General features: G+C 37.3%; 1 protein-coding gene across 2 annotated transcripts in view; it reads right to left on the minus strand.

The window, feature by feature from the left end:
• Positions 1-414: 414 nt before the first annotated feature.
• The window catches only part of LOC126481328 (inositol monophosphatase 2-like), a 47,290-nt gene continuing 29,031 nt past the window's right edge, over positions 415-18,673 (minus strand). For both annotated transcript variants that reach the window (XM_050104996.1, XM_050104995.1), the window contains 2 exons: positions 14,999-15,150; positions 415-3,119 (listed from right to left, as the gene is read on the minus strand). In XM_050104996.1, the coding sequence (XP_049960953.1) occupies positions 3,013-3,119; positions 14,999-15,150 (259 nt within the window). In that variant the 3' untranslated portion in view covers positions 415-3,012. The remainder of the gene's footprint in view (positions 3,120-14,998; positions 15,151-18,673) is intronic.

The raw sequence follows: 18,673 nt of genomic DNA on the forward strand, positions 1-18,673 counted from the left end.
GCTGGAACCATGGTGATGCCCACTCAGTAGTTTTATTCAAACATTCCACTATGAGACTGGTAAAATGTATGTTAAGTGAAAAATCAGCAAAAGAAACGGCTAAGATCACACTTTCAGTTCTTTAATATATCCTGAGTCTTCTAATGTTGGTAAGCTATCAGTTTATGCGTAGTTAAAATTTCACATTGTCCTTGATTCACTGGTATTGTTTTAGATGCTATCACCTAAATGCATTTCACAACATTAAGAAAAGTTATATCAAAAACTCCAAATGAAAATGAAGTCCCCTACACAGTTGTAAGGTAAAATAAGAATGTTTTAAGCACTATGTAACTGATCAATTATGTTCTCCACAATTCGGTACTTTCCTGTGATTACAATGCAAAGCAAAATTAATGAAGCAAACAAAAAAAGTCAACACAAAATAAATATATTTATTTTACAAACACCAGAGGACATCACAACAAATCAGGTACTGCAGGATATCAGTAGGAAATAGTAACTAGCATCATATTGTCTTTACATAACGTTTTGCACTGGCGCTTTACAGTTTCAAGCAGAACATTAATCGAAAAGCAAAGGAAATGCATCTGCATCTCAGGTATACATAACAAATAGGAACTAACTGTTAGTGTTAACAGCAACAAAAGACAGAAAATTGAATATTTAAGAGTGTGTCCACTTGAGTTTTTGAAAACAGTTTGCTCAGATTAAGAAGAAATGGCATTAACTGATAGTAGAAAAAAATTTCACATCAACTACAAATATGAATACATTTATCTAATGAAGTTAAGCATATCATTTATATCAAAAGTATTTGTTGAACTATTCACAATAACACCACTGTTAAATGAAAAACTGAAGCTTTGGTCATCAAAAACAAAAATGTGCTTTCTGCAGTCTTAATTTTCTTTCCTAAAAAAGCAACAGAAGAGTGATGTAGATACGTAGATAATACCAGGTGGAGGTTGGGAATTTTAGTAATAATAGGAATATATGAATGTCTCATCTTGTATGTGCTACTGGCAGTTCAAAATGTTAAATGAGTATGTGATATGCAAGACATATCAAAATACAATGACAGATGGCACCTTACAAGTTACAGAATATTTCACCAATTTAAGTATTTTTGTTAACTGAAAGCTTCCAGATACTTTATCAAGTTTTATTGGTTGTTATCCATAAAATATTGTAAACATACAAAGCACATGTATCTCGTCCAACATCACTGCAAACATTTAACAATGCATTATGAGTGGCAGGATAAATGTACACGAAATGAAATAATGCAAGTGTATGAAATCAAGCGACATTCCCCTGTGATACCACAATTAGATTACATTTACAAACGATAATAGCTTGTACATTTAATACTGTGAAAATCCAATGCAAGAGAATTAAAGTTTCTCACATGAAGTGAACAGCACATGAAAAAATGCATTTATGAAAGTGTGTTGTTTCTGATCAACTAAGAATGTAGAAATGAGAGAGAAAAGTCTTAAATGAACCTATCTATTCTACTGATGATATATTTCACTGAATACAATTAAGTACAGAAACTGATTAACAACCATTAAAATCTGTAACTCAAATTGTTTACATGTTGTTCCACTTATTAAATACTCATACACCCATGTGGAAATTCACAATCATTTGTACTCTCAAATAAAATGCAGCAGACCTCACTATTTTCTGTATGTACAACATTTATTATGTCACAAATTTCCTGAGTTTCAATGTTTTCTTCTCAACACAAAAGTTCTAACTCGCTCACTGCATGCAACCAAACTTATTTGAAAATGTCATACTAATTGTATCTGGTCAAATATTAAAATTCACTAGTTTATTTGCAGCAAGGGGAAATCATGTATCTCTTATATGGGCCCTTTGTTATCACAGAAAAATAAATGCTATCACTGTTACAAAGTTCACATAACATAAAGTAATTTTACTAGACATCCACCCATTTCTAAACCATTTATAAACCCATATACTATGAGTAATCAACCATCTTCTACAAAATAGTTCACTGAAAAGTTTTACAATAATATGGTAACATGAGACTAGATAATATGTACGATACCACCACAACTGAGATTCACAACAAATGATTCAATACTTGTTCCTTGCTTTGTCAACATATTGAAGTAGGAAAGTGTTGACAAATTTACTGAGCATCACAAGGCCAAATATATTGCTGTTTTACTAGGTGACTAATGACGGCTTTTAAAATATTTATCACTTAATAGAATTGCACGTGTAACTTAGTTCACAAAATGCTCAAATATATAACACTACTTATCTGATGACATCCTTTAACTTACATTTTGAACACAGAATTTAATGAGTAAATGATTTAAGTATTTTAATATCTTTCTACAGAAAATTGATAAAAATATTCAGTAATTCAAAAAGCTGAAATACAACTAATGGCAGCAAAGAAATTGCACTGATGTAATGAATTTTTACACGATAACAAACTGTATTCCATGTTAAGGAACAGCACAAATTAATGGCTCTGACATTAGTGCATCTGAATCTGCAGTGCAGTTTTTAGACCTCTGTTTAGCATATAATATGGCTACTTAAAAACTGTAATACATGATCATAAAATTGAAAGCTGTTTTTTATAAATTTGGTCACCTAAGCAACTGATGGATAATAATCAGGAGGCAAAATGTGGACAAATGTTAATTTAACTAATAATGTATAGCACAGCAGGTATACAATACAATACATCGACTGTTAGCTTGCCACAGATATGGAAATAAGCAAACTAAAAAAATATTCATGATTTACTGTGCTTCACATTTAATCATGGGTCCAGCAACAAAACTATGAATTGTTAATGGGGAACAAACTTTATCCTTCTGAGCTTCTGATTTGTAACATCAAGTATCCCCCTCCACTCCCCAATTTAAAAGAAAAATTATGTAGTTATGAAAAGAACAATCTTATGAAATCACTGGAATTCAAATCCTCTGATAAAATTTTCTGCATGCATACATTCAGTTAATCACGTTCAGGATAATACTGCTTCAATTTGGGTACAAGCTCATTAGCTAATGACTGAGTTCCAGCACACAACATTCGTCGACTCATGACATCAAGTGGACCTCCTGTAAAAGAATAAATTATTTTCTTCAACAAATAGGAGTGTAACATTTTACACACAGTCAGAGTTGCCAAAAACTGAATCTTGAATTCTAAATGTCGTCGTTTTGTTTTTGTACTGTCAAAACTTCAATTTATTTGCCAGTAAACGGTGCAACAATTTGGTGGTTTGCCAACATTTCTTCTGAGGTGTGGAGTGAGTCAGTCTATGATACGTTGACACTTTGGTAATACAATCTGGAGGGTACAGCTAACACATCATATATAAATGACACAGAACACACACTGAGAAAATGTAGAAGAGTTTTGCCTCAATTAACATTTGTTCACTGTAAGAAATGTAATGTGACATGTTCATTAATGAAATGAATTATTAAAGAATACTCGATCAAAATCTGGTACACTTGTATTACTTATGGGCTCCAGGGCAAATAAGCAAGACATATATTTTTAAAAAAGACATACACTTATCATGAAATTTTTTTGTTCTTATGTATTATGAGAAATGGTGGACAGAGATTTTATTAAGACAGAAAAAAAACTGGCACTCATGTTGTGTGCATTATCACAAGTTAACACTTCAACATCACGAGGACACCACTATAAATGAACGTAATTTAGTTTACATAAGTTCTACAGCGACAATGATTAAATGCATATCATACTGAAACAACCTTTCACATCCAGCACTAGTATTTAGAGAGGCTACCAAATGTTATACTGTTAACAAGAGTTGTGTTGCAGCATCTCGTCAAACAGGCTTTGAACATGTCCCTGAGGAGTGAACCTAGATACCTCACATTTGTGTCTCTAAAACTCAACACTGCTGGTCAATACACAAGCCCATTAAAAATTAACCAACTACTGAATCAATATGTGAAAAGTCAGGTGATTGAACTGTTCAGGAGAACAGCAGCATTTGTTCTGTAAATAAATATTCAGCTTTCTTGCAACATCTACACAGCTATCTGAAAACTGACATTTACCTTACACAATTGTGCATATGGGCCCTTTAGTGTAATCTAAATTAAAGGAGCATTCATTTTTTTTTCAAACAAGTGTGGTTAACAGGCTAATTAAAGTCTTTTTTTGATTGCATGCCACTACATCTTATTCATTCAAATTACTTCTCATTTGACATCACAAGACAGGGTGCATCCCATTTGAGAGGTAACCACCACCATCCCCAGCGATTAGGAATGATGTATGTTCCATCTTTGTGGATCAGCCTCATTCATACAATCTCTTCTTCAGCTTTCCAAAACCACATATATCCTAGTCTGTAGTGGTAATTCCGCTCTCACATTCTTTCCACACTGTTCTTCCATTTATTTCTGTATTCATCTATTACACTGTTCACTGTTCAATTTTTAACTCTTTTTTTTTAATACCTACATTTTTGATTTCATCTAAATTTGTACATCCTTCCATATCCCTTAGAAATATCATATTTCAGATGCTTAAAGCTTATATATCTATTCTTTGGTAGGTGTCAAAGTCTCACCACCATAAAGAAATATAGAAGCTACAATAGTTTTACATAATTTTAGTATATTTCCTCATCTTATTTTTTAAAGTTCTGTTCACAGTATCATGCACATGTACTGAATTTTACATTTTTTATCTACATCATCATCATCATCGTCATCATCATCATCATCATCTGGATAACTTATTTGATTTCCAAGATAGCTGATCTTATATGTTTGACTCCTTTAAATGCCATTACTTCTTAGCAATAGATATTCATATTGTATTCTTGATGCAGTTTCCTCGACTTGTATGCAGTGATTAAGTTGTCTGTCTTTTTGTTCAAATGCCTTCATATAATATATATAGGTATATGCTATGAGGGTTTTGTTAATGTACTCTCTTCTTTTTGCTATCAGTTATTTCATAATAGGCATGTTATCGATACAAGTTCTGCCCTTTTTAAAAAAAAAAAAAAAAAAAAACTTGTGAAAGAAGTGCTTCATTCATTATTTGTACTTTTTACACATAATTCTGATGTATATCTTACATTCCATGCCTATTTGAGATACACATCAATAATTTTCACATTCATTTCAATTTTTTTAAAAGAGAGAGCAATGGCATTCCTCTGTGACAAGCACATGTTATGTAAACACAGTATCCTGATGTTCAGAAATATGCCACCATAATTTATAAAATATACATTAATTCCATCTTCTCCTGTTGCTTTTTGGTTTTTTGTTTTGAAAAGTGATTCACTGAGTTCTTTACTTGTAAGTAAATCCTATGTATAAGCAATATAAATATTTTAATGAAAGTTCTGGCAGAATGAAAGTACTTAAGGAGCAAAGGAGACTACACACAAAAAGCTGAAGTCTTGAGTCACTGACATGCACACACAAAAAAGAAAGAAAACTTCCCCCCCCCCCCCCCCCCTTTTCAAGTCCTCTTTAGAATTTGTTTGGGAACTGCAGGTAACATATATGTCATAAATAGCCAAAATTTTGGTATGCGCCTCCTGCGACGGCATGCAGCAATCCTAAGATAGGGTCCCACCAGTAATCTTGAAACATAAATATTGCAACACAAATTGCAGCTGTCATAAATACAAAGAATGTGTATGTTCTTATGTATTTACAACTACTACAATTTGTGTTGCAATATTTATGTTTCAAGATTAGAAGTGCAGCCCTTTAGGTCAAGCCTTTGCAGAAGATGCACACCAAAGTTTTGGTTATTTATGACTCACATGTTACCTGTAGTTCCTAAACAAATTCTGAAGATGCCTCGAAAATGAAACATGTAAATAAAGTTCCTCACATCATTTGCAGCTTAGATTGTTTTTCTTACTGAAAATATGACACTAAGGTTGATGCACTATAACCATGGAGTGGAAGGATTCATATACTTCTGCTTTTCGAGGAGTGATCTCTTTTACTCTGTGTATAAACTGCTTATGTTACCTCAGTATCTTCAGCCACATTACTTCTGTTACAGGAGAAAGAAAACTGGCGTTCTACGGATCGGAGCGTGGAATGTCAGATCCCTTAATCGGGCAGGTAGGTTAGAAAATTTAAAAAGGGAAATGGATAGGTTAAAGTTACAGACGAATGGAAAAACTAGTAGAAGCCGACCTCGGGGAAGATCAGTTCGGATTCCGTAGAAATGTTGGGACACGTGAGGGAATACTGACCCTACGACTTATCTTAGAAGCTAGATTAAGGAAAGGCAAACCTATGTTTCTAGCATTTGTAGACTTACAGAAAGCTTTTGACAATGTTGACTGGAATACTCTCTTTCAAATTCTGAAGGTGGCAGGGGTAAAATACAGGGAGCAAAAGGCTATTTACAATTTGTACAGAAACCAGATGGCAGTTATAAGAGTGGAGGGGCATGAAAGGGAAGCAGTGTTTGGGAAGGGAGTGAGACAGGGTTGTAGTCTCTCCCCGATGTTATTCAATCTGTATATTGAGCAAGCAGTGAAGGAAACAAAAGAAAAATTCGGAGTTGGTATTAAGATCCATGGAGAAGTAATAAAAACTTTGAGGTTCGCCAATGACATTGTAGTTCTGTCAGAGACAGCAAAGGACTTGGAAGAAGAGCAGTTGAATGGAATGGATAGTGTCTTGAAAGGAGGGTATAAGATGAACATCAACAAAAGCAAAACGAGGATAATGGAATGTAGTCAAATTAAATCGGGTGATGCTGAGGGAATTAGATTAGGAAATGAGACACTTAAAGTAGTAAAGGAATTTTGTTATTTGGGGAGCAAAATAACTGATGATGGTCGAAGTAGAGAGGATATAAAATGTAGACTGGCAATGGCAAGGAAAGCGTTTCTGAAGAAGAAAAATTTGTTAACATCGAGTATAGATTTAAGTGCCAGGAAGTCATTTCTGAAAGTATTTGTATGGAGTGTAGCCATGTATGAAAGTGAAACATGGACAATAAATAGTTTGGACAAGAAGAGAATAGAAGCTTTTGAAATGTGGTGCTACAGAAGAATGCTGAAGATTAGATGGGTAGATCACATAACTAATGAGGAAGTATTGAATAGGATTGGGGAGAAGAGAAGTTCGTGGCACAACTTGACTAGAAGAAGGGATCGGTTGGTAGGACATGTGTTGACGCATCAAGGGATCACCAATTTAGTATTGGAGGGCAGCGTGGAGGGTAAAAATCGTAGAGGGAGACCAAGAGATGAATACACTAAGCAGATTCAGAAGGATGTAGGTTGCAGTAGGTACTGGGAGATGAAGAAGCTTGCACATGATAGAGTAGCATGGAGAGCTGCATCAAACCAGTCTCAGGACTGAAGACCACAACAACAACAACACGTCATAATACCACAGATTTTCGTAATGTGTAGTATATTTCTTTACCAATGCACTGTTTATATTAGCTGTGTCCTTTTCTCCTTTGTTATAATTTTTCATTACTTCGTAGACCATTGTTTGCTTTCCATGAATGTTGTCTTTGATATTGCTCACAAACTGATCCCACGACTTGTTCATAGTTTCTCGATTTATGCTTTTAATAATATTAATTTGGAATTATATATAACCTTATCTAAATCTTCACAGGTCTGCAAATAGGCTTTGTAGGTTTTTCTCTTCTCTTCTATAGTTTTACATATTTCATCATTTCACAGCTGTGGGCCTCTTTTTTTGTGTGTTTTCCTAAAGCTTTGGGTGCAGTTTTATGGATGTAGCTTTTTATGTTTTTCCACTCAGCTTCTTTATTTTTATCTGTCACTTCCAATTGTAGTAGTTATTCAGTCTCTCTGATCTAGTAAATATACTTCCATAGGCTTATTCATTAGCATCTTATTTTTGTTCATACATTGTTATTTTTCTACACTGCATATAAAGCTATTATTGCAACTTACAGAAAATAGTCAGAGCATATGTCACTGCAACAGAATACCAAGTCTTGTATTTGCTTACTAATCAAACATAAAATCAACAAATCTGAAGCCAGGAAACTGACCTTCCATAGGCCTTTAATGTTAATAAGCACATCTGAAACAGATTTCAGATTACACGACAGGTCAACATGAAATTTTATCTCCGCCACTGATATTGCTGAGCATCAATTAAAAAAGTCAAAAAGCATGATATGATATGCTTTAGATTGATATGTGCCGAACAAAGTTGTGAGGAATGGAAAAGAACCAAAATTAGCATAAGGAGGTTCATGCAAGAAGTATTCACCAAATTTGAAAGAAAAATTCTACCAACTTGACGGACAATCCTAAGAAGTTTTGGTCTCATGTTAAATCAGTAAATGGATCAAAGACATCTGTCCGTGACAATAATGGTACGAAACAAAGGACGATCGAGAAATCACCAAAATACTAGTGTCTTTTGCCAAAACTGTTTCACAGAGAAATATAGCACTGTAGTCTCTCTTTTAAATTGTTGTATGAGCCACAAAATGAAGTATTGAAATTAGTAACAAAGGGATGGAAAAGCAACTGAAATCCCTCAACAGAGGAAAGTCTTCTGTATCTGACAGGAAACCAATTTGATTTTGTGTACAGTATATGAAAGAAACATAGAAAGGGAAAACATAGGCACATTGGAGGGGGAGGGGGGGGGGGGGGAGATGAAACAGAAGGCATGTCTGAGGCTCAAGAGGGAGCAGCGAAGGACGTAGAAACAGGTGGAAGACAGGAAGTTATAGGATCATGGACGTATGGAACATGGCTTCTAGGTCTTTTACAGCAATATGGGCCATGGAGTAAGGTGTAGGAGCAAGAGTGAAATAAAAGCAAATAAGGATACTGCATAGGTTGGGTAAATATCAGAATACCATTGTTAGCAGTTTGCGGGGGATATTTCTCATTTAAGGACACAATAAGCGAAAGTCCTAATCCTGGCCACCCACAAAACCTACACAATATCCTTGTCCATCACTACTCTACTCCTTGTCTTACCCCCAACCACCAAGCATACCTGTATAATCATTGCCCTTCTCTCCTTTCAATGTGCCTGTCTGCCACTCAACACTACCTCTATGTGCTGTGTAGTTATCTATCCTGTTTCATGTTATTAAATCCTGGAATTTTTTTTTTTGACTGATGATAAAATCAAGCACAATGTGTTGAGTTGGCACACTCAGCTGCCTCAAAGTCTTATAAGGGATCCGTGAACCCACGACCATAGATGCTAGTATCCGAAGCCCAGGTCGATAGTAGACGGGAGTCGATTGTCAAGCGCTGCAGGAGGCAGTGAGACAAGTGTCGAGTGCAGAGTAGTACTAGATAGCGTCGAGTGAGAAGTAGTGCGGGAAAGACGGGCAAGAATGGTGGTCGAGTAAAATTCACCGGAGTATGACGAGTGAGCACGTCGCCCTGATCGTCGTGGGGTTGACCCTCACTAATACCTATTTGCGAGTGATGTGAAACCAAAGGTGACAAGTGCCGAATTACGTGTTTCGCGTCAACCGCGTCGGCCAGCAACAACCATGGATTGCAGTGAGGATTGTTGTGAATGTTAACCATCAGCATTGCGTGTGACGAAGGACTGGAAATCAGCAACCAATAAAAGATATAACTGTGATTAGTCGTGTAAGGCAAAGGCAGCAACTGCCCCAGCATTTGTGTGTTAGTAGGAAATATATATATATCAGTTTTTACATCGCAACCTTTGTGGTCCTTAATAATAGACAAACTTTCTATCATTTCCATTATTCAATCTCAGAACAGCCGCACTCGGTTGAAATACCCCCGAAACCAGCAGGAAAAATGATAGCCTTCATCCATTAAGCACACGGTCATATAATCATAATAATTAACTGTTTGGCGGCTTCAATAAATTACACAAAACCCAATAAGAAATTAAACGGGTGTGTTTCAGTCTGTAGCATCTGAATTCTTCTCACTGACACCAGGTTTATGAACTGCGCAGGTGAGAATTGTCCACACAGAATATTCTTCATTCCTATGATCACTTAGGCCTCGATCTTCAGTAGTCCTGTCATCCAAATGGCTTTATACCATTTCTTGCTCTCAATCTAACCTCTCACACACATATCATACCCTATCAAAGCCAGGGCCATCTGTGAAAGCTCCATGTGGTCTACCAACTGAGCTGCAACCACATTTCATCTCCATAGTGCTATACTTCTGCTCCCTCCTCTCCTTTATCACTCCAGCACAGCCTCCCATTCTTTCAAGTTGTCTTCTATGTTTTATGGTGGGTCCAAGGTCATCAAGAGAGTATGTTAGCAAGCTGAGCCTCAGATATTTCTCTTTTCATCAACACTTCAACCTCAACACCCTTCTGATAGCTGGAAATTGCTATGTATAGCCACCAGTGCAAATGAAACTGAAAATGAAACTGCATTCTCAACGCAGTTCAGCAGAACATTTTGTATCTCCAATCATGAGTGGGACAAAGTGGTTTGTGTACACTGTTCCATCCATCCACATGCCTCAGAGGTTTATTTCAAGTTTAGAATGTGCAAGCATTAGTACTTTACAGTGGAACAGGTCGCCAGCAGAGGAAGTTGCCTACCAAATTTGCATACACCACATAATGCCATTCAAACATGCAACCACTCTCGTGAAACTAACCTGGAAGATCTGCCTCTTAGTGGTTGCCAAAGGCCAACACAAGCCAGTGACTACTAAATACAAATTATGGCTTGTAGGTATTCCAAATAGAAGGCAATACAGCTGTGCACTGCCTTTTCTTCTTTTAATGCAATTAGGATGGTGTCAATCCAGACAGTACGCACCTGTGTCCACATGAACAATTTCGTATCTAGGCATGAATTATGAACAGCAGTACAAATCTGAAGCATAGTGCATACGAGAGATGGGCAAGGGAACACCTGCAATGAAATCTGGATCAGTGACATTGGGTTGTCTTTACCAACAAGTGTAGGATTTCTCAGCTGCCAGATGATCATCACTGAAAGGTACTAATGCACATTTCAGGCATGCAGTCGCATAGGCACAACGGAGAGGACCGTCAAGTCATGTTTTGGACTAGTACACACACAAATATTAGATACAAATGTTATCAAGAGTAATTTGAGAGCTGCGCAGTATGAGACAGACACCTTCACTTTATTATCTAACTCCCGAGTTAATATTTTGGTAACAGATTAATCAATTCAAGACTATAGTATATAAGCACACTGCACAATCCTCACGAACACCTTCCTCCAGGACACAGCTGCATGTGGTATTTACTGGCATGAATCCGAATGAATGTGTTTGGGACCTGTTGCGACATGTAGTGCATCATTGCAACAACTCTATCCACACACTAGGTGACATCAGGAGGACCACTGTCAATGAGTGGTACATGTCTCTACCACCTAGTGGAGCACCACAACAATAGATTATGATGTGCAGAATGCCTTTATTTTCATTATTATTGTGGTTTTTTTTCCATCACAATGCTCATATTTTTTAGTTTTCATAAAGCTTTTTTTGCTATTCCCTGCTCCCCTTAGATTTAAGCCTACACACATTCACATGGGTGCAGGTGGTGGAAAACCTTTTTCAGCAGTTCATACATAAAAAAAACCAAGTTGAACTGCTATCCTTTACTTTAATTTTTGACTATGCATGTAAGAAACCTTAAACTGCTGAGCTGTATCACAGAAGAGGGTATACATCTTTGCCAGAAAGGTAACAATAGGTTTCTAGATAACATCTGTCTGTGTTTGTTGTAGTATTTACAAGTATATTTTGAACATCATAAAGATGTTAAGAGTTATGAACAATATGTCAAATCAAAACACCTTTCACCTGTCTAAATTTCCAAATTGTTATTTTTATTGAGCAACCAGTTTTAGCAATATATTACGTCCTCTTCAGGCCCCTGACCCACGTGTAGGAAGATTACCACCTACGGTCCAGTCAAAATAGGGGCCAGCATTCAACAACTGATATCTGTAAATTTCTGACACAGCGATCCCTTCAATCATCATTAGCTGATAAGAGATGACTGAAGGGATCACTGTGTCAAAAATCTATGGACACCAGTAACTGAATGCTAGCCCCTGTTTTGACTGGACCACAGGTGGGAATCTTTCTACACGTTAGTTAGAGAGCCTGAAGATGGCATAATACCATATTTATCCCAAGTATAAGATGGCCCTGAATATAAGACAACCCCTATTTTTAAAAGGCTCCTTGAGAAAAATTTATTGTTTAACATGTTCTGACTAATCAAAATTACAACATTTTATTGATATAAGGTATCTGTTTAAAAAGGACCTAGTCTCAACTTATGCCATCTACTGCTTGTCTTCGCCATGATAATACAAGGTGAAATAAAATAAACAAAAAGTAATTGTTTACGTTAATTTTTACCTTCACTGCCTTTTTTGTTTAGTTAGCCTGTCATCATCATCATCATCATCATCATCATCATCATCATCCTAACAGGGCAGCTGTGAAACTTAAATCATCATTGTTACAAATATTTGGCTGTTTCTTTTTAACACATTGTGTTTTTTTTTAACACACAGCGAGCGAATTTTGCTTCTAAATTGTTACAAAGACATATCATCTGCCCGCTGCTTTCTCACTGGTTGTGTAGAACGAGCAGCCAACACATCCCTCCAATCATTTTCATCATACCCCATGGAGAGCATATACAACATTGCAGCAAGTAATGCTCCGATCTAGAGTTTTAGCATCTCCTATAGAAATGTATGCTATTTTGAATATTTATCCAATTTTAAAGTCAGTTTGATTCAGAGTACAAATGGATTCAGGCAAACTGCCGCTTAAACAAGGTAGATGTTCATAAAAAGCCAGAGTACACAGTACAGCTTTCCAGTGTCGGAAGCAAGACAAAATTTGCTGCCAATTCAGCATTTCCATCCCTGCACATTATAGTTTTAAGCTAAGCTTCTGTGACGCTGTGCTTGAGCAACAGTGAAACACGGATGGCTATATCTTCTAGGATACCTGTTACATTTGGTGTATGTAGTATTTTTAGTAGACCTGTTGCATTTTCTAAGTGTTCTACCAAGAACTCACAGTCTTTGGTTTACTTTCCACACAGCATTATCCATGTGATCATTGCAATGTAAGTTTTTCATAATTGTAAACCCTAAGTATTTAGTTGAATATACAACCTCCAGAAATGTGTGTTTTATCCTGTAATTGGAAATTTAGTGGATTCCTTTTAATGCTCATACGGATGACTTCAGACTTTTCATTATTTAGTGTCAATTGCCACTTTTTCCACCACACATATCATTTCTAAATTGTTTTTTAATTTGCTACAATCATCTGATGACTTTATAAGATGGTAAATCACAGTATCATCTGCAAACAGTGTAAGAGAGCTGCTCAGATTGCCTCCTATATCATTTATGAGATCAGGAATAGCAGAAAGCCTAAAACACTTCCTTGCAAATGCCATATATCACTTCTGTTTTACTCGATGATTTTCTGTCAATTACTACATACTGTGACCCTTCTAACAGGAAATCACAAATTCAGTTACACACTTAAGACAATACTCCATAGACATGGAATTTATTAAAGTTCCTTGTGAGGAACTTTAAGTTTATTGCCATCACCTGACATATTCATTTGTAATTTACACTAAATGTTTACAGATAAACACTTACAGCTACACTGCTACATGAAAGTAACATTGATATCTGAACGAATAATCTGGTCGCTCTGTGAATGAAACTGCACTGTCGCGAAATTCGGCAACAATGCAGCCTGCAGAAGAGAGATTCTGGTAGTCTAGTTTGTAGCTCATGGCTAGGTGCTCGGAGAGAGAATGAATCTTACTGGCTGCTAGCAGTTCAGGGTGGGGGATGCACAAAATGGTTGAAAATAGGACTGCCTTCCTACATTATGCGAACTATAGGATTTATTTGATAACACAAAAACACATTTGCAAGATAGCTTATTCGGCAACAAAGAAGAATTGCAGGTAACTGCCCACGAGTGGGTAAATATTATCCTCAAAAAGTGATACCATGATGCAATAATGAAGTTGTCAGAAAGCTGGCAGGTATTTATTGATGTTGGTGGGCTGTACAATATACTGAGAGATCCCATGTACATTGACTCATGTTAATCACTAAATTAGGTAAAAAAAAATTGTTGTAAATCATTTTTGATTACCCACATCCAAGAGTGTTCACTTATGCACCAACTGAAGCAATAATTGTTTTCTTTACTCCTCTTTGGAGGGGGAGTGGGGGGAACAATAAGGAAAAAATGGAAGACCTTTTTGCAGATAAATTTAAAAAAACAGTAAATTATTTCCTGCACCCACAGGTGAAGAAAATGAGTGAGGAGGAAGCATATCATTTCTGAAGGAGGAAGACAACAGTTTAATGTCTCATCAGTGGTGAGGTCACTGAAAATGGAGCAAAGGATCAGATAGGAGGAGGATGTGCAAAATAATTGACAGTGTCCTTTTGCAAGGAATTATCTTGGCATTCACCTTCACAGATTTAGTGACACATGAGAAACTAAATCTGGATGCCTGAGTAGCAATTTGTACCACATTCCTTTGCAAAGTTATTATAGTGCTTTAACCTCGATACCATCTCACCTGGTGAAATATGTTCTGCATAGCACTATTTTACCAACTCACGTTACATATGAATCTTGTGACTGATACTCTGTGCATGGCTGAGCGATTTGCTTTCATCATCTTACTTGTTTCTACCAAACAAAGCTACATTACGTAAACAGAGACAGACACATCCCTTACTTTAACTGATTAAACACATCAGTTACTAGACTCCTACAATTTTTCCTGTATACATCATTTAAAGAATTTACTTAAAAAAAGTATGAGTTATGTATGACATTTAAAGCTGATTCAACATTTAAAGTTTTTGTGTTTTCAGTTTCTTACTCAATATGAAACACTAAAAAAAAAAAAAAAAGTTGCTGTGTACATACCTGCAGGATCCAAACACACACCACCTGCCTCTCTTACAATAAGATCTCCAGCTGCAATGTCCCAAGCATGGATTCCAAACTCATAATAAGCATCAGCGGCACCCAGGGCTACCATGGCCATATTCATTGCTGCAGACCCTAGTGATCGAGTGCTAAATAAAATTTGATGAAAATAATGAGGTTATTAATTCTCAATATGGAAGTAGGAAATGCAATTTTTAAAATCGAATTTACAAGTACAAGAAACTAGTGATTTTCTTTGTACCCACACCACAAGTGGAAAGAATGAAAAATTATCTTATCCCATAATGAAGTCATATATACTGGCAATGTAAGCACAATAAACAAGGCAATTTTATAATTATTTGTGTATATACTTCTCACTCTAGCAATTAAATGAGAATTTTTTTTAATGTACCGAGTAATCAAAAAGTCAGCATAAATTTGAAAACTTAATAAACCATGGAATAATGTAGACAGAGGGGTAAAAATTGACACACGTGCTTGGAATGACATGGGGTTTTATTAGGGAAAAAAAAACAACAGTTGGAAGTATTGCTAGATGCATGAAAGATCTCTTGCGCATGTCGTTTGGTGATGATCATGTGCTGAGCCGCCACTTTCGTCATGCTTGGCCTCCCAGGTCCCCAGACCTCAGTCTGTGCAATTATTGGCTTTGGGGTTACCTGAAGTCGCAAGTGTATGGCTGAAAGACAATATCAGACACCAATGCCTCACCATAACTTTACAGCGCTGTTCACAACATTATTCCTCGACTACAGCTATTGTTGAGGAATGATGGTGGACATATTGAGCATTTCCTGTAAAGAACATCATCTTTGCTTTGTCTTACTTTGTTATGCTAATTATTGCTATTCTGATCAGATGAAGCGCCATCTGTCGGACATTTTTTGAACGTTTGTATGTTTTTGGTTCTAATAAAACCCCATGTCGTTCCAAGCTTGTGTGTCAATTTGTACCTCTCTATCTACATTATTCCATGATTTATTCAGTTTTCAAATTTATACTGACTTTTTGATCACCTGGTACAATTATGACTAACACAGTACGTTTTTGTAATTGGAAGTTTTTTTTTTGTTTTAGTAACAACAACAACATAGTCACCATACTTCAATTTTTCCATAAGTGTATGTACACTATCTGATAAAATGTCTCTGCTCAACTGTTGGTGGACATTAATACGGTGTGTGCCCACCCTTCACATATATGATGGCATGATCTCTGCTGATGACTCTTTCAATGAGGTACCTGAATGTCTGGAGGAATTGCAGCCAATTCTTCCTCAAGATCCAAAACCAGAGAATGTAGTCATGTCAGATGCTGGGCTCTGGAGTGAAGTCGACATTTTAACTCATGCCAAAGATGACCCATTAGGTAAAAGTTGAGACTTTGGGCAGGTCAGGCTATTGCAGGAATGCTATTGTCCACAAAACATTGCCTCAAAGGTGCTCCTTTATGACAGGGTGCACTGTTACGTCAATACAAAAATGCTTGACTCCGAACCATTCCTTTACTAATGCAGTACACAGTGAGATAAAATATGTCCATATCCTTCTGGATTTCATGTTTTCTTTAAGCATAATAAGGGGCCACATACTAACCACAAAAAGTACCCCCGTAATTTAACACCTCCTCCTCCATACTTCACTGCTGACACTACATAAAATGGTACGTAATGTTCTCCAGGTTTCCACGAGATCAAAACACTTCCACTGGACTGCTACTGTGTATAGTATGATTCATCACTCTAAATCTCTCATTACCAGCCATCCAGTGTCCAGATGCAGCACCCTCTACACCATCTCTAATACTTCCTAGCAATGACTAATAAAACGTGTGGCTTATGACGAACTGCTCTATCTTTGTACTTTATCCATTTTAACTGCTGACACACAGTCACTGTGCTAGTTGGTCTAGTGGTAGCACTCTGGGAATCATAAGTGATTATTTCTTCTGATTTTATGTGAATTTTTATGACTACCCTCTGAAATGTTGGATAGTCCCTAGTCCCTGTCTGTCAGTACATGAGGTCCACCTTCCCTTGTTATAAGCTGTGGTTGTTCCTTCATATTTCTACTTCACAATCATGTCACCAATAGTCGACGTGGGCAGCTTCAGAAGGGTTGAAATGTCCCTGATGGGTCTGTTACTCACATGACATCCAATGACTAGTTCACTTTTGAAGTCACTGAGCTCTCCTGACCAGACCATTCCACTGTTACTGCTCCTCTACTGACAACACAATACTTCCTGCCTCCTTTTATACTAGCAGGTCCATCTCTTGTAATATCTAGTGGTTAATTCCACATTACATAGGGGTACCTGGATACTTTTGATCAGATATGTACATTACAGATGAACAGTAACATGAACCAATGAATGTTTAACAATAGAAAATCCAGGTAGGAATGTAGGGAAAGACAGATTGCTACTTACCATAAGACGACACGTTAAGTTTCACACTGGCATAATTAAAATACTCTTAGATAAAGCTTTTGGCCACAGCCTTCATCAGAAAAAGAGAGACATACATCATTCATACATACCTCACATGCACACGACTGCCAACTCCTGCATCTTGGGCCAGAATGCAACTAGCACATGGGATTCAAGCACCAGTGTGGAGGTGGTGGGGAAGGGGAAGAGATAATAGTGTATGGGTGGGGAGAGATACGAACACTGTCTAGGGAAGTATGCAGGGACTAGAATGCCAACAGGTGCAGTGTCAGGAGGTTGTGGGGCAGGGAGGTGGGGAAAAAATGAGTGAAACATGAGGGGAGTGGAGAAATGTGGGAGGACCCTTTGGCAGAGCAAACAGAAAGGTTGGGAGTTGAGAATGGAAAGGATATAATAGAGCAGAGGGGGTGGAAACTGTTGAGTGGAGGGTGTGGGGACAATTACATTACTGTATGTTGAGGCCAGGATAATTACATGGAGCAGAGAATGTGTTATAAGGATAACACCCATATGCGGAGATCAGAAAAGCTACTGGTGGGGTGAAGGATCCACATGGCTTTGTTTGTGAAGCAGCCATTAAAATCAAGTGTGTGATGTTCGGCTGCATGTTGTGCCACAGAGTGCTTTACTTTGCTCTTGGCCACAGTTTGGCCGTGGCCGTTCATCCTGGTGAACAACTGGTTGGTAGTCATACCAACATAAAAAGCTGTTCAATGATTGCAGCAGAGATGGTAGATGACATGGCTACTTTCACAGGTGGCCCAGCCCCTGATGGGGTAGGATAAAAATGTGAGAGGACTGCAATAGGAAGTGGGTGGATTGGACAGTTTTTTTGCACCTGGATCTTCCACAGGTATATGATGCTTGGGGCAAGGGGTTGGGACTGAAAGTGGCTAGAATGGACTAGGATGTTGTGAAGGTTCCGTGGAAGATGGAACACCACTTTAGGAGAGGTGGGAAGTATCTCAGGTAGGATGTCCCTCACTTCAGGGTATGACAATAGGTAAACAAAGCCCTGACGAAGGGTGTGTTTCAGCTGTTCCAGTCCCAGATGGCACTGGGTGATCAAGGGGACATTCCTTTGTGGCTGGTTCTTGGAGGTGGTGGGAGGATTGAAGATGTGAGGGAGAAATGGCATGGGAGATCTGTTTGCGGACTAGGTATAATGCCTATCTGTGGAGGCCTTGGTGAGACCCT

The sequence above is a fragment of the Schistocerca serialis genome, chromosome 5, assembly GCF_023864345.2.
Source record: "Schistocerca serialis cubense isolate TAMUIC-IGC-003099 chromosome 5, iqSchSeri2.2, whole genome shotgun sequence".
NCBI lineage: Eukaryota > Metazoa > Arthropoda > Insecta > Orthoptera > Acrididae > Schistocerca > Schistocerca serialis.